Source organism: Nerophis lumbriciformis, linkage group LG15 (genome assembly GCF_033978685.3).
Source record: "Nerophis lumbriciformis linkage group LG15, RoL_Nlum_v2.1, whole genome shotgun sequence".
Classification (NCBI taxonomy): Eukaryota; Metazoa; Chordata; class Actinopteri; order Syngnathiformes; family Syngnathidae; genus Nerophis; species Nerophis lumbriciformis.
The window spans coordinates 21,625,459-21,639,561 of NC_084562.2; the positions used below are offsets into that span (position 1 = coordinate 21,625,459).

The following is a 14,103-nucleotide window of genomic DNA, read 5'->3' on the forward strand; positions in this document are numbered from 1 at the left end:
GAGCCTCAGCCAGTGCGTCTTTTGCAGCCGTTTTATGATCGCTCAGCACAAGAAATACTTTACACACATACAGTTGTTGACAAAATACACTGTACATTATATACCTCAGCTAACTAAACTATGGAAATGTATAATATAGTTCATATAGCAATACAGTCTCACTACACAGCAGGCCAGCAGTTAGCCGAGTCATTGCGCAATCCATGTTGCGGCACTGAGTGACGTGCCTCAACTGGCTGCTGTTCACCGCACCGTCTCTTCTCAGTATTTGAACGGCAAATGTGAAAATTCAGCGATTTTGAATAAAAATAATCTAAAACTGGTGAAGTTAAATGGAAAATAACTTTATAGTATAATCACTGGATACATATAACAATTTAATTTCTTTTTTTTCTTTTTACATTTTTTTTCTTTCCATGATGGCAGGTGAGGCCCCGTTGATGGGCTCCACCACGGTCACTCTCTTCTTGAAGTCGATGACCAGCTCCCTGGTCGTGTCCACTTTTATCACTTTGAATTGAATTCCATCTCTCAGGAGGAAGAACTGTACCCAGACCCCAACTCTGTGGACATCAACTCTGAGGAGTTCGCCTGCCTTCCTCTGGAAATGAAACATGAGCTACTCAAAGACATGAAGGAGTTTTCCAAAAGACGCAGAACCCTCTACCACAAACCTCCCGAGGTATTTCAACCCGTGCGTTCACAGCTTACGTAGACGGGCCTAAACATCTTAACGTCTGCGTTATCCCCTAGCTGTCTGCTGACTTCTCTCAGTACCAGCTGGCCGGCTTGTTGCACAGGAACAAGCTGAATCAACGTCTGGAAGGAGTGGAGAAAGAGATGAACCAGAGCAGTTCCGGCAGCACGGCGCAGCTCTACGGGAAGGACCAAGAGAGTCTCGACGTTGAGTCGCGTCGACTTGTCTCCGAAGATAACTCCCACTACATCCTCATTAAAGGTGAGGTCGTTACCCATCCAAGGAGAACAAGGACAGCCAGTTAGCATCTAAAGGTCCTCCAATAAGCACACATGTTTGTTTTTTCTTCTATTTTAGTCAAGTCATTTTCCAAAGGTAAACATGGTAGGCTATAGGCTACGATGGGCTAGCACAGGGGTCGGCAACCCGCGGCTCCGGAGCCGCATGCGGCTCTTTGATCACTCTGATGCGGCTCAGCAGCTTACTTGCTGAACCTCCCAATTTTCCCGTGAGACTTCCGGATTTCAGTGCCTCTCGCAGAAAACTCCCGGGATTAATATTCACCGAATTTCACCCTTATGGCTATAATAAGGGCGTGACATGATGGTACAACATTTGGCGCCCTCTACAATCAGTATTAACAGCGTGCCAGCCCAACACTTGTTCTACAATATACATCTTCTGCTTGTACACGTACGTGACATCAAGGCATACTTGGTCAACAGCCACACAGGTTACACTGACGGTGGTCATATAAAACAACTTTAACACTCTTACTAATAATGCGCCACACTTTGAACCAAAACCAAACACGAATGACAAACACATTTCGGGAGAACATCTGCACCTTAACACAACAGAACAAACACCCAGAATCCCATGCAGCCCTGACTCTTCCAGGCTACATTATACACCCCTGCTACCACCTAACCCCGCCCCCACCCCAACCCTGCTCCCTCACACATCAACCCCCCCCCTCTGTGCGTCGGTTGAGGTGGGCGGGGTTTGGTGGGGGGGTGTATAATGTATCCCGGAAGAGTTAGGGCTGCATGGGATTCTGGGTATTTGTCCTGTTGTGTTTATGTTGTGTTACGGTGCAGATGTTCTCCCGAAATTTGTTTGTCATTCTTGTTTGGTGTGGGTTCACAGTGTGGCGCATTATTAGTAAGAGTGTTAAAGTTGTTTTTTTTATACCGCCACCGTCAGTGTGACCTGTGTGGTTGTTGACCAAGTATGCCTTGCTGTCACCTACGTGAGCAAGCGGAAGCCCCATATAATTTGTGACTGATCAGGCACGCTGACTGTAGTGGGTGCTATATGCTGTACCATCACGGCATGCATGACGCTGACAAGCGCCATTCATTCAAAACCCGCGTGCCGCACCAGCTTTCAAATACCACATAAAGGTGTGGGCAACGTGTCTGAGACCCCTGGTTTATACATAGCACAAAGCAAAAAAAAAAATTGTATGCAGTGTTATTTCATTTAAAATATCAAAAAAAATTTGCGGCTCCCATTGTTTTCTATAATTTGTGAAACTGGTCAAAATGGCTCTTTGACTGGTAAAGGTTGCCGACCCTTGGGCTAGCAGCTTCAAAACAGACATACCTAATAAAAATGTCCTTCATTGAACAATATTGCAGTTTAAAAAAGCACATTTGTTAATACAAACAAGTATCAAATATTTATAATTGCATATTGCTTACACATACAACTTTTTCCCTGCGTGTTAAAAAGTCTACCGTAACAAACGTGTCCGCCTCATTTCAATTTACTGCGTCATGAGCTTAATGTAATGAATTAATGTGACCACTAGATGTCGCCAAGAAACAAAATAACGCTCCAATTCAGCATAAAGTTGGTGTTTTTCATAGCTACCATTGTTCTCTGATGAATTGGATACGCCTTTTCTAACATTCCACACTACAAAATAATAACAATATGTATTTTGATTTGTGCTATCAAATGGGATTAATATGGGGACGGGCCAATACTCAAGTCTTCAATATCGGTATCGAATTGTAAGAGAAAAAGTTGTATTGGGACACATTAGGTTTTTTTCTTTAAAGTGTGTGTCATTCACAGGTAATAGAACACCAGAACTGAAATGAATGTGTAAGCTCAAGTAGTGTCTTAGTGTTTATCAACACTGTCAGAGAGTTTTTTTTTTTAATCAATAGTTAATTATTGTGAATATAGTTCATACTTGCCAACCCTCCCGGATTTTCCGGGAGACTCCCGAAATTCAGCGCCTCTCCCGAAAACCTCCCGGGACAAATTTTCTCCCGAAAATCTCCCGAAATTCAGGCCACGCCCCCTCCAGCTCCATGCGGACCTGAGTGACGTGTTGACAGCCTGTTCACACGTCCGCTTTCCCACAATATAAGCAGCTAATGATTGAGGGCGAGTTCCTGGTTTCTTATGTGGGTTTATTGTTAGGCAGTTTCATTAACGTCCTCCCAGCGCGGTAACAACACACAACAACAGCAGTCAAGTTTTCGTCTACAGTAAAGCAGTTTGTCTGCCGTAAACAGCAATGTCGTGACACTTTTAAACAGGACAATACTGCCATCTACTGTACATGCATATGTGACCCACCCACAATGTGTCACATTTTTGTGTTGATTTATTTATTTTATTTTGTGGTTTGAATTCGTTTTTTGGAGCTGTCATTACACATTTATCAGTATTCACATTGGTCAGTAGGGGGCAGTAGGGCGTTTCTTCCCAATTGAATGCTATCACCTGCAGACCGGAAGTGTCTTGTCATTCTGATGAGCGCGACCAGTCTGTGAACAATTGAAACGTCCTGTGTGCTTTTTCCTCCTGTATAACAGGTTAGTTTTGGTGAATCAACTCACTGAATAATATCCATGTGATCTTTATAAGTTTAAGTACACATTCTGATGGTGGAGCCTAACTCTAAAGTGTTTGTGAGTTGTAGTTTGTATTTGTGAATGAATCCAGTGCACAGCTGCAGTAATCAATACAAAAAGGCGACGTGAGTGCGCAATGTTTATGTAGGAACTTCTGATCCTAATTCAGACTCCCAAATTAGAGCTCCCGTTTTCTTATTGATTTTATAATGTATATTTTTATAATGTGTGTGTTCTGAAATAGTGACAGAGAATAGAACAAGGATGGACAATTCAACCCTTAACTCAACAATGAGTAGATGAGTGTTATGTGTGTGTATATGTGTAAATAAATGAACACTGAAATTCAAGTATTTCTTTTATTTATCTATTTATATATATAATGTGTATATATATATATATATATATATATATATATATATATATATATATATATAATGTAATAAAATATATATATATATAGCTAGAATTCACTGAAAGTCAAGTATTTCTTATATATATATATATATATCTTAACCACACCCCCCACCCCCCACCTCCCGAAATCGGAGGTCTCAAGGTTGGCAAGTATGATATAGTTCATCATTCTGCAAGATGTTTCTCATATTTCTCCATCAGTAAAATAATCACTAACGACTGTTCCGTACATTAGGCGCACCCGGTTATAAGGCACACTGTCGGGTTTTGAGAAAATGAAAGGATTTTAAAGGCCTACTGAAATGCGATTTTCTTATTTAAGCGGGGATAGCAGGTCCATTCTATGTGTCATACTTGATCATTTCGCGATATTGCCATATTTTTGCTGAAAGGATTTAGTAGAGAACATTGACGATAAAGTTCGCAACTTTTGGTTGCTGATAAAAAAGCCTTGCCTGTACCGGAAGTAGCAGACGAGTAGCGTGACGTCACAGGTTGTGGAGCTCCTCACATCTGCACATTGTTTACAATCATGGCCACCAGCAGCGAGAGCGATTCGGACCGAGAAAGCGACGATTTCCCCATTAATTTGAGCGAGGGTGAAAGATTTGTGGATGAGGAAAGTGAGAGTGAAGGATTAGAGGGCAGTGGGAGCGATTCAGATAGGGAAGATGCTGTGAGAGGCGGGTGGGACCTGATATTCAGCTGGGAATGACTAAAACAGTAAATAAACATAAGACATATATATACTCTATTAGTCACAACACAACCAGGCTTATTTTTAATATGCCACAAATTAATCCCGCATAACAAACACCTCCCCCCTCCCGTCCATATAACCCGCCAATACAACTCAAACACCTGCACAACACACTCAATCCCACAGCCCAAAGTACCGTTCACCTCCCCAAAGTTCATACAGCACATATATTTCCCCAAAGTCCCCAAAGCATACTTGCCAACCTTGAGATCTCCGATTTCGGGAGGTGGGGGTTGGGGGCGTGGTCGGGGGTGGGGCGGGGCGTGGTCGGGGTGGAGCGGGGCGTGGTTGGGGGCGTGGTTAAGAGGGGAGGAGTATATTGACAGCTAGAATTCACAAAGTCAAGTATTTCATACATATATATATATATATATATATATATATGTATGTGTGGGAAAAAAATCACAAGACTATTTAATCTGTACAGGCCTGTTTCATGAGGGGGGTACCCTCAATCATCAGGAGATTTTAATGGGAGCATTCGCATACCATGGTTTATATAGGGCACAGAGTGGGTGGGTACAGGCTGGCGTAGGGGGGTGGTGATTGGCTCATGTGTTACCTAGGAGGTGTTTCCGTCCAATCACCACGCCCCTACGCCAGCCTGTACCCACCCACTCTGTGCCCTATATAAACCATGGTATGCGAATGCTCCCATTAAAATCTCCTGATGATTGAGGGTACCCCCCTCATGAAACAGGCCTGTAGAGATGAAATAGTCTTGTGATTTTTTTCCCACACATACATATATTGCGCTCTACTACGGTATCGAGCACTATTTTTTGGATAACCTTATTAAGACATATATATATATATATATATATATATATATATATATATATATATATATACATCCTGAAAATATGCAAACAAAACTGTGTTTAGATAATTGATACTTCAAACTTGCATAAATAAATATTAAGGAATATAACATAACTTGGCTTCTGAGAGTTTCAAAATGTGATAAATAAAATGCTAAAGTTGTTGATAGACAATAAATTATTTTAATAATTAAATATGGTCATTTTAAATTAATTATTATGATAATTTAAAATCAATTATTTCAAATATGTTTGTTTTAATGTATAATTCTATGGCTGGATGTAATAAGGAGTCACGAAAAAATACAAATAAAAATACAATTAATTTTGATGTTTTTAGTAAAATATAGTAAAAATGTATTTTTTTATTTTTTTTTTAATTAATATATTTATTTTTAGGTAAGATAAACATAATAATACAATTTATCTCTAGTCTGGATGATTTAGTTCTTGTCACCCTGTTGTCCTCCCGTCATGAAAAAAGGCTGTCCTCACTCAGGTCCGCATGGAGCTGGAGGGGGCGTGGCTTCCAGCTCCGGCTGAAAATCGGGAGATTTTCGGGAGAATATTTATCCCGGGAGGTTTTCGGGAGAGGCGCTGAATTTCGGGAGTCTCCCGGAAAATTTGGGAGGGTTGGCAAGTATGCCCCAAAGTTACGTACGTGACATGCACATAGCGGCACGCACGTACGGGCAAGCGATCAAATGTTTGGAAGCCGCAGCTGCATGCGTACTCACGGTACCGCGTCTGCGTATCCAACTCAAAGTCCTCCTGTTTAGAGTCTCTGTTGTCCCAGTTCTCCACAGGCCAATGGTAAAGCTTGACTGTCATCTTTCGGGAATGTAAACAATGAAACACCGGCTGTGTTATCCGGCACAACAGTCATGGGGTGCATTCTACGGCGGGGGTGCGTTATCCGGCACAACACCTGCCGCAATACACCGCTTCCCACCTACAGCTTTCTTCTTTGCTGTCTCCATTGTTCATTGAACAAATTGCAAAAGATTCACCAACACAGATGTCCAGAATACTGTGGAATTTCGCGATGAAAACAGACGACTTAATAGCTGGCCACCATGTTGTCCCAAATTGTCCTCTACAATCCGTGACGTCACGCGCAGGCGTCATCATACCGAGACATTTTCAGCAGTATATTTCGCGCAAAATTTAAGATTGCACTTTAGTAAGCTAACCCGGCCGTATTGGCATGTGTTGCAATGTTAAGATTTCATCATTGATATATAAACTATCAGACTGCGTGGTCGGTAGTAGTGGGTTTCAGTAGGCCTTTAAGCAGGCCCGGCCCTAACCAATCTGGCGCCCTAGGCAAGATTTTAGATGGCGCCCCCCCACATCGGCAGTGAACTGTATATACTCACAAGAAACCAAATAGCTTTGTCTTTGACCTTTTTTTTTACTTAAAGAAAGCAAATTAACAATCAGAATAGTTAACAAGATAAAAACAAATATGAATAAATAAATGAATGCAAAAAATAAAAAATGAATATATGAAATACAATATTTTTTACATACATATTGCTTAATTAACATTAATGATGCGCACTTTAACAACTAGGCTTACAACTATACCTAATGGGTGGAAAAGTGACTATTACCTGCAGGGCAAACATTAGCTAACCAGAAGGCAATAACAATGTAAACAAAAAATACCTGCTTAAAAGATCTAATACAAATGTCCCTGAGGAATGTAAGGTGGGAGTACTGTAATTACCTAACGTTACATTATTATTTTCCATAACAATTTAGCCCCCTCCACAATATTAACCCGACGTTAAAACAGAACTAGCTATTTATTGATTAGCAATTGCCGAATCATGTAACATTAGCTTAATGCTAAAAAGCCAGGTTACTATCACATTCTGTAACAGACAAATAATTTCATGTAGGCTAACGTTACCTACCTGCTACCTCTGTCTTTTTCTTGTTTCTCCTCCTCTTCTTTTCTCTTTTTTCTTCCCTGGGCACCTGACAGTTTTGGCCGTTTTGACATCTTGTGTTGATTTTTTGATGTGGTGACGTCCAAAAAGAGTCTTGATACGGGAAGTGAGGGGGCGCACCGGGCGAAAGGGGGGGGGGGGGGGGGGGGGGGGTTGTAATGTTGTAACAAATAATATTTCTATTATATAGGCTTTACTTTGCATTTTAATTAACGTGGGATTATTTTTTGTATTTAGAAATAATAGTACCAACTTTTTTTTTCTTTTTCTCCAACATTTGTGGCACTGGCGTGGCGCCCCCTGATGGACGGCGCCCTTAGCATTTGCCTATACGGCCTATGCCACGGGCCGGCCCTGCCTTTAAGTGTACCTTTATAGTCCGAAAAATACGGTACACTTCCCTGTTTTTATTGATGTCTTGTTTTTGCTGTGCAGGCTCCAACAAAACAAAAAATCCTCCCGAGAGCCAGCCTGCTACGGCCGCATGGACTGGGAATTCAGCCTTTCAAAAGCGAGCAGTGGACAAGCCGGAGCCTCTTTGGCAACCGGTGTCAGAGGAAGAAGATAAAAAGCAAGTTTCCTCATCAGAAGACTGTAAGCCTTCAGTGTCAAAACAAGCGTCGCCACCTTCGCCTCGCACACTGAAGGCTATCCAGGCGGCCATGAGCGACGACTCTGATGTGGAAACGAACGTGGAGCAGGAGAGGACAGACGGTCGCATTTCTCCACGTACGATGGTCGCCATCCAACAAGCTCTGGCTGAGGAGGAGGAAGAAGCAAAGCACGGGACAATGAGCAGCAGCTCTACCGCTAAGTCACAAATAGTAATCAGCAGCTCTGACGAAGAAAAAGAACCAATCAGAGAAAAGTCTGACCTTACAAAGATCCCTGCAGCCAAAACGGGACCTGGTGACTTGTTAGGTGTTAGCTCGGAAGATATGGACCAAGTCATTGGAAAGAGAAACAAAGCTTTTCACTTTGCAGCAGATATTTGGGAATCGAACGCGGAATGTTATGGTGGGGTGAAGAACGAGGTGCTTGAAGCCAAACTGGAGGATGTAAGGACAGGAAGTCCTAGTCCGACAAAGAAAGTCGATGAGAGAGGAGACTCGGCGCTGGGTCTGACGTTTGAGAAGGAGCATCACGTCCATCCTGAGGCTCGCGTGTCGGTGCAGCTGCGTGAAAAACCTGAGCAACGGACTAATGAATCCATCGGCGAGGAAGAGAGCGAATCAGAAGGTAGCGACCGGATTAAGAGTAGGCCAATTGAGAGTCCTCAACATATCCGTCGTTCTTTGTTTCAGACAGCTTCTTTGAAGTATCAGAGGACGACCACGAAGAGGAGGTCCGTGAAGATCAGACCACACAAGGAGCAGGAAGTCCGTCCAAAGCACCCGGAAGTCCTGCAGAGTCTCTGAAGTCGGAGGAAGAAGAAGACAATGAAATGCACAAGGAAGAAGAGTTGGAGGAGTCCCGCCCTCCTCCTGCAGTCAACGAATGGGACGATTTGGATGTGGTAACTCGCATAGAAAAACTAAATTACACGTGTCTCTTCTTAAAACTAAAAATGTATTTCAAACAAAATTATCTGTATCGGTATCCTTGCCTTAATTTATACCCAACCCTCCTAAATGGCTGTTGTCACTACAGAGCTGTTTTTGGTCACAAAACTGTATAATATGTCTTTCTTTAATTATGACAGAGTTATCATGTCTTTTTCAATTGTTTTGTGTAGCCGCTTTTATGGCACATATACACTGAATGAGTCTCGATACAACCTTTTCACTCACGGCACGATACCGATATTGGAGCCTTGAATATAGGCCGATACGGATATTAATCCACTACGATATCAGCACGGATCACGGTAAACACTTTTATAGTGTGGAATGTTAGAAAAGGCTTGATCAAGGGAAATTGCCCAGATTAATGGTAGGTATGAAAAACACTAACTTTATGACAGTTTGCTCTTGGCGACATCTCGTGGCCATAATGATTCATTAAGTTAAGTTCACGACGCAGTAATTGGAATGATGCGGACACGTTTGTTACTGGATACGTTCTGATACGTCTTGGAGATTTTGTATGTGTAAGTAAATTATTTGATACTTGTATATATTAACAATTGCGTTCATATTCTTCAATTAAAGACCCTTATTACTAGGGGGTGCTCAAAAAAATAAATTCAAATCCCAATTGCGATTTTTATTCAAAATTGATCATCATTTTTAAAAATCGATCTTTAAAAAAATTAGGTTTTTTTCTTAAGAGTACATTTAAAAAAATAAGTATTTAGGCCATCTCCGTACGTCATACGTCAGCACCCAAAAGGAGGTTTTTTAATCTGTTTTGAAAAGGTTTTATGACAAATATTTTACCAAGTAATACATTGCAAGAATCGGTTTGAATCGAGCACCTATTCTGAATCGGATCGATTCATGAGATGCTCAAAGATTCCCACCTCTACGAATTACGTATGTCTAGCTTGTGCTCAGCTGTTGTGTCGCTGCTAGCTCCCAGTAGCCCAGGGGTCGGCAACCCGCGGCTCCGGAGCCGCATGCGGCTCTTTGATCACTCTGATGCGGCTCAGCAGCTTACTTGCTGAACCCCCCAATTTTCCCGTGAGACTTCCGGATTTCAGTGCCTCTCGCAGAAAACTCCCAGAATTAATATTCACCTATTTTCACCCTTACGGCTATAATAAGGGCGTGCCATGATGGTACAACATTTGGTGCCCTCTACAACCTGTATTAACAGCGTGCCAAACCAACACTTGTTATACAAAATTCATCTTCTGCTTGCACGCATACGCGACAGCAATGCATACTTGGTCAACAGCCACACAGGTTACACTGACGGTGACCATATAAAACAACTTTAACACTCTTACTAATAATGCGCCACACTTTGAACCAAAACCAAACAAGAATGACACACACATTTCGGGAGAACATCTGCACCTTAACACAACATAAACACAACAGAACAAACACCCAGAATCCCATGCAGTCCTAACTCTTCCGGCTACATTATACACCCCTGCTACCACCAAACCCTGCCCCCACCCCAAGCCTGCTCCCTCACACATCGACCCCCCCCCCCCCATCCCCCTCTCTGTGCGTAGGTTGAGGTGGGCGGGGTTTGTTAGCGGGGGTGTATAATGTATCCCGGAAGAGTTAGGGCTGCATGGGATTCTGGGTATTTGTCCTGTTGTGTTTATGTTGTGTTACGGTGCAGATGTTCTCCCGAAATGTGTTTGTCATTCTTGTTTGGTGTGGGTTCACAGTGTGGCGCATTATTATTAAGAGTGTTAAAGTTTTGTTTTTTTATATCCCCACCGTCAGTGTAACCTGTGTGGTTGTTGAACAAGTATGCCTTGCTGTCACCTACTTGAGCAAGCAGAAGGCCCATACAACGTGGGGCTGATCAGGCACGCTGATTGTAGTGGGCGCTATATACTGTACCATCACGTTACGCATGACGCTGACAAGCGCTATTCGTTTGAAACCCGCGTGCCGCACCAGCTTAAAAATTCCATACAAAGGTGTGGGCGGCGTATCTGAGACCCCTGGTTTATACTTAGCACATAGCAAAAAAAACAGCTTTGTATGCAGTGTTATTTCATTTAAAATTTCAAAAAATTTTGCGGCTCCCATTGTTTTCTATAATTTGTGAAACTGGTCAAAATGTCTCTTTGACTGGTAAAGGTTGCCGACCCCTGCAGTAGCCTATAGCCTACTATGTTTTGTAAGGGACTTGACTAAAATAGAAGTACATAAATACCAACCTTGTGTGTTTATTGGAGGACATTTAGATCTTAACAAGCTCTCCACATCTTCAGGACTGGTCGTATCAAGGCTTTAACATAATATTGGATATCATCTGATACTTGATTTATTTTGTTGATATCAGACCGACAATATCGAATTGAGACCCCCTGATACACAGTATCCTAAACAATATAGTGATGCTGGATTGCATTGTTTTGGTTAGAACCCATATATTTGTAATTTATCAACGTTTTCCCTTAGGTTCGGCAGTGTCTGCGTAGCTGCATTCCCACATTGAAGTAGCAGTTGTGCACTTTGTGTTGCAGGCTGAGCTGCAGTCTCTGGAGAGTTGCCTGCAGGTGGAACAGAGCAGCCTGAGGGAGCAGAAACAGCAGCAGGAGAGGATGGCCAACTCCGTCACAGGGCAGATGTGCCTGGAGACGCAGGTAAACTAAAATGGTCCCAACTACTAATATGATGGAATGATCCAGGGTGTACCCCGCCTTCCGCCCGAATGCAGCTGAGATAGGCTCCAGCACCCCCCGTGACCCCAAAAGGGACAAACGGTAGAAAATGGATGGATGAATGGATCTTTTGGCATCTTTCTTAGTCCACGTATTTGCAAGTGGGACCCATCACAAACACTGCCAGTATTAAAATGCGTGGATAAATGAATGTATCAGGTTGTAAAGATCGACCGATTAACCGCGCCGATATTGGATATTTTGACGTGTATCAGCCTTTTTTAGTCAGTATCAGCTTTTTTTTATTAAACTACAATATAAGTACATCAGCAAATATAATATATAAAAATAAGATACCCGCATTTAAAAAATAAAAATTGTGAAGTATATAGTAATAACCCAGTACTCAAGCACCAGCCCTTTTTCCCTGAATAAGAAAAATGACCTATGAGTTTGAGTTTATTTGGAACATGCATGCATACAACATGATACATCACAATTTCCAGTTTCTCTTTTCAACATGTTCAAAAAGGAGTAGGAAGAAGCAGAGCTTATTTAACCCTACCCCTTTTCTTTTACATAACAATTGCTAAATCTTTTGTTCACTTCCTGTTCTCAATTTATTCACAATATACTCCATAAGTAAGCACAATAAAAATAAATAAATAATATTCGGTGAAGTAAGTTACATTTCATATGGTGAGATGAGTAAGATTATTTTGAAAATGAACGGATAGATGGATGAAATAAATTGAGAATGTTAATCATGGTTCTTCTTCTTTGTACTTTGTAAACACTTTAAGTTTGAAGAGTTTCTTGACCTTTTTTGCAGGAGCTCTTTTTTTTTAAATTTTATTAATTTAAGAATAACAGATACTCCTATCGAAAATTACATGAAAAAGACAGAAGATATCCCTGCCAAAAATTCTAACTTTGTGTAAATATCTCGACTATTTGTAACATCCAGGAAGGAATTATGTCAGCCAACTTGAAAAAAGTCCCAAATGTAATGTACGTGAAGGAGCCCTGAATTGTTTTTATGTAAATGTTAGCAATATTACAGGCTTCCTGTCGAGGAAACCTTACAATGTAACGTAACGTGCTACAAAAATGTGATTGAGTGTATGGTAAGTTCTTGTGATGTAGAGAACTTTTATTGAAGTCCAAGACATGAAATTATATTATTGTTAATTGATTTGAAAATATCCCATATTTTTACAAATTTTACCGTGAGATTTTCCATATTCTAAAATGCAAATGTTGATGCTCCTCTGATCCGCAGCATTAGACACACGTAATAAAGGGTTTGCGAAATCCCTCAACGTAGTTTAGTGCTAAATTAAGAACATTGGCACCCCATAGAACCAGTCTGACGTTTGCCCCAATTCTTGTTTGATTTTAATCAACTGTCCAGACGTTTACTAGCCATTTTTAGTGAACTTTTACTGCAAATTAATATCTGCCTCATTGACTACTAATGATCGGTATCGGCCATCTCTAATCAGGAGCTCCTGCGGCTGTTTGGAATTCCCTTCCTCGTGGCGCCGATGGAGGCAGAGGCGCAGTGCGCCGCGCTGGATCGAACCGACCACACCAACGGGACCATCACGGACGACTCCGATGTCTGGCTGTTTGGAGGGCGACACGTCTACAAGAACTTCTTCAGCCAGAACAAATATGTGGAGCACTACCAGTTCAGTGACCTCCAGAATCAGCTGGGTCAGTGGCAGCCATGATTATAATCTATGTTTACTGTATTTGTCTCGGATCTTACTGCGGGGTTATGACGCAGTTCTCGGTTCGGTTTAGTGTACTTTGTTTTACTTTTGATCGCCCCAGAAAATACTACATGTCCCAATAATCCACCATTACTATTTAACTGTTGTGGTCCTTACAAAAACATCTTAAATAATAGTATAGGGCCCTTTGAATTAAATGCAATAGTCCTTATATTTATTGATACAATACAAGTCAAAGCATAATAATGTGCCATGATAATGTATAGTCGTTTATCGCGGTTAATTGGGACCAGGCATGACCCTGATGTAATGATTTCCACAAATAATTATTATTAATAAATTGAATATTTCCATAGTTTGAGCATAAAGAAGCTGTATACGACCTTCTAAATATGTTTTTTTTACTGTAATTACAGCCCTCCAAGCATAAAATAACCTTTACAGTTGTTTTACCCAATATCGTAGCCTTAAGTCTGTTATACTGTACATTCCAGTACTCACTGGTAGCCCAGAAGATTCTCAAAGCGTCATTGCCACAGTATTCACCCGGTCACTACAACACGACCAGAATCAGAGCCACTAATAGGAAGTAACGTAAATC

At 41.5% G+C, this 14,103-nt stretch overlaps 1 protein-coding gene across 1 annotated transcript in view; it reads left to right on the forward strand.

Moving 5' to 3' along the window:
* The window catches only part of ercc5 (excision repair cross-complementation group 5), a 40,590-nt gene that overhangs the window by 15,527 nt on the left and 10,960 nt on the right, over positions 1-14,103 (forward strand). The window contains exons 6-11 of the mRNA XM_072914796.1: positions 536-682; positions 754-958; positions 7,965-8,768; positions 8,834-9,045; positions 11,626-11,745; positions 13,269-13,482. Coding sequence (XP_072770897.1) covers positions 536-682; positions 754-958; positions 7,965-8,768; positions 8,834-9,045; positions 11,626-11,745; positions 13,269-13,482 — 1,702 coding nt within the window. The remainder of the gene's footprint in view (positions 1-535; positions 683-753; positions 959-7,964; positions 8,769-8,833; positions 9,046-11,625; positions 11,746-13,268; positions 13,483-14,103) is intronic.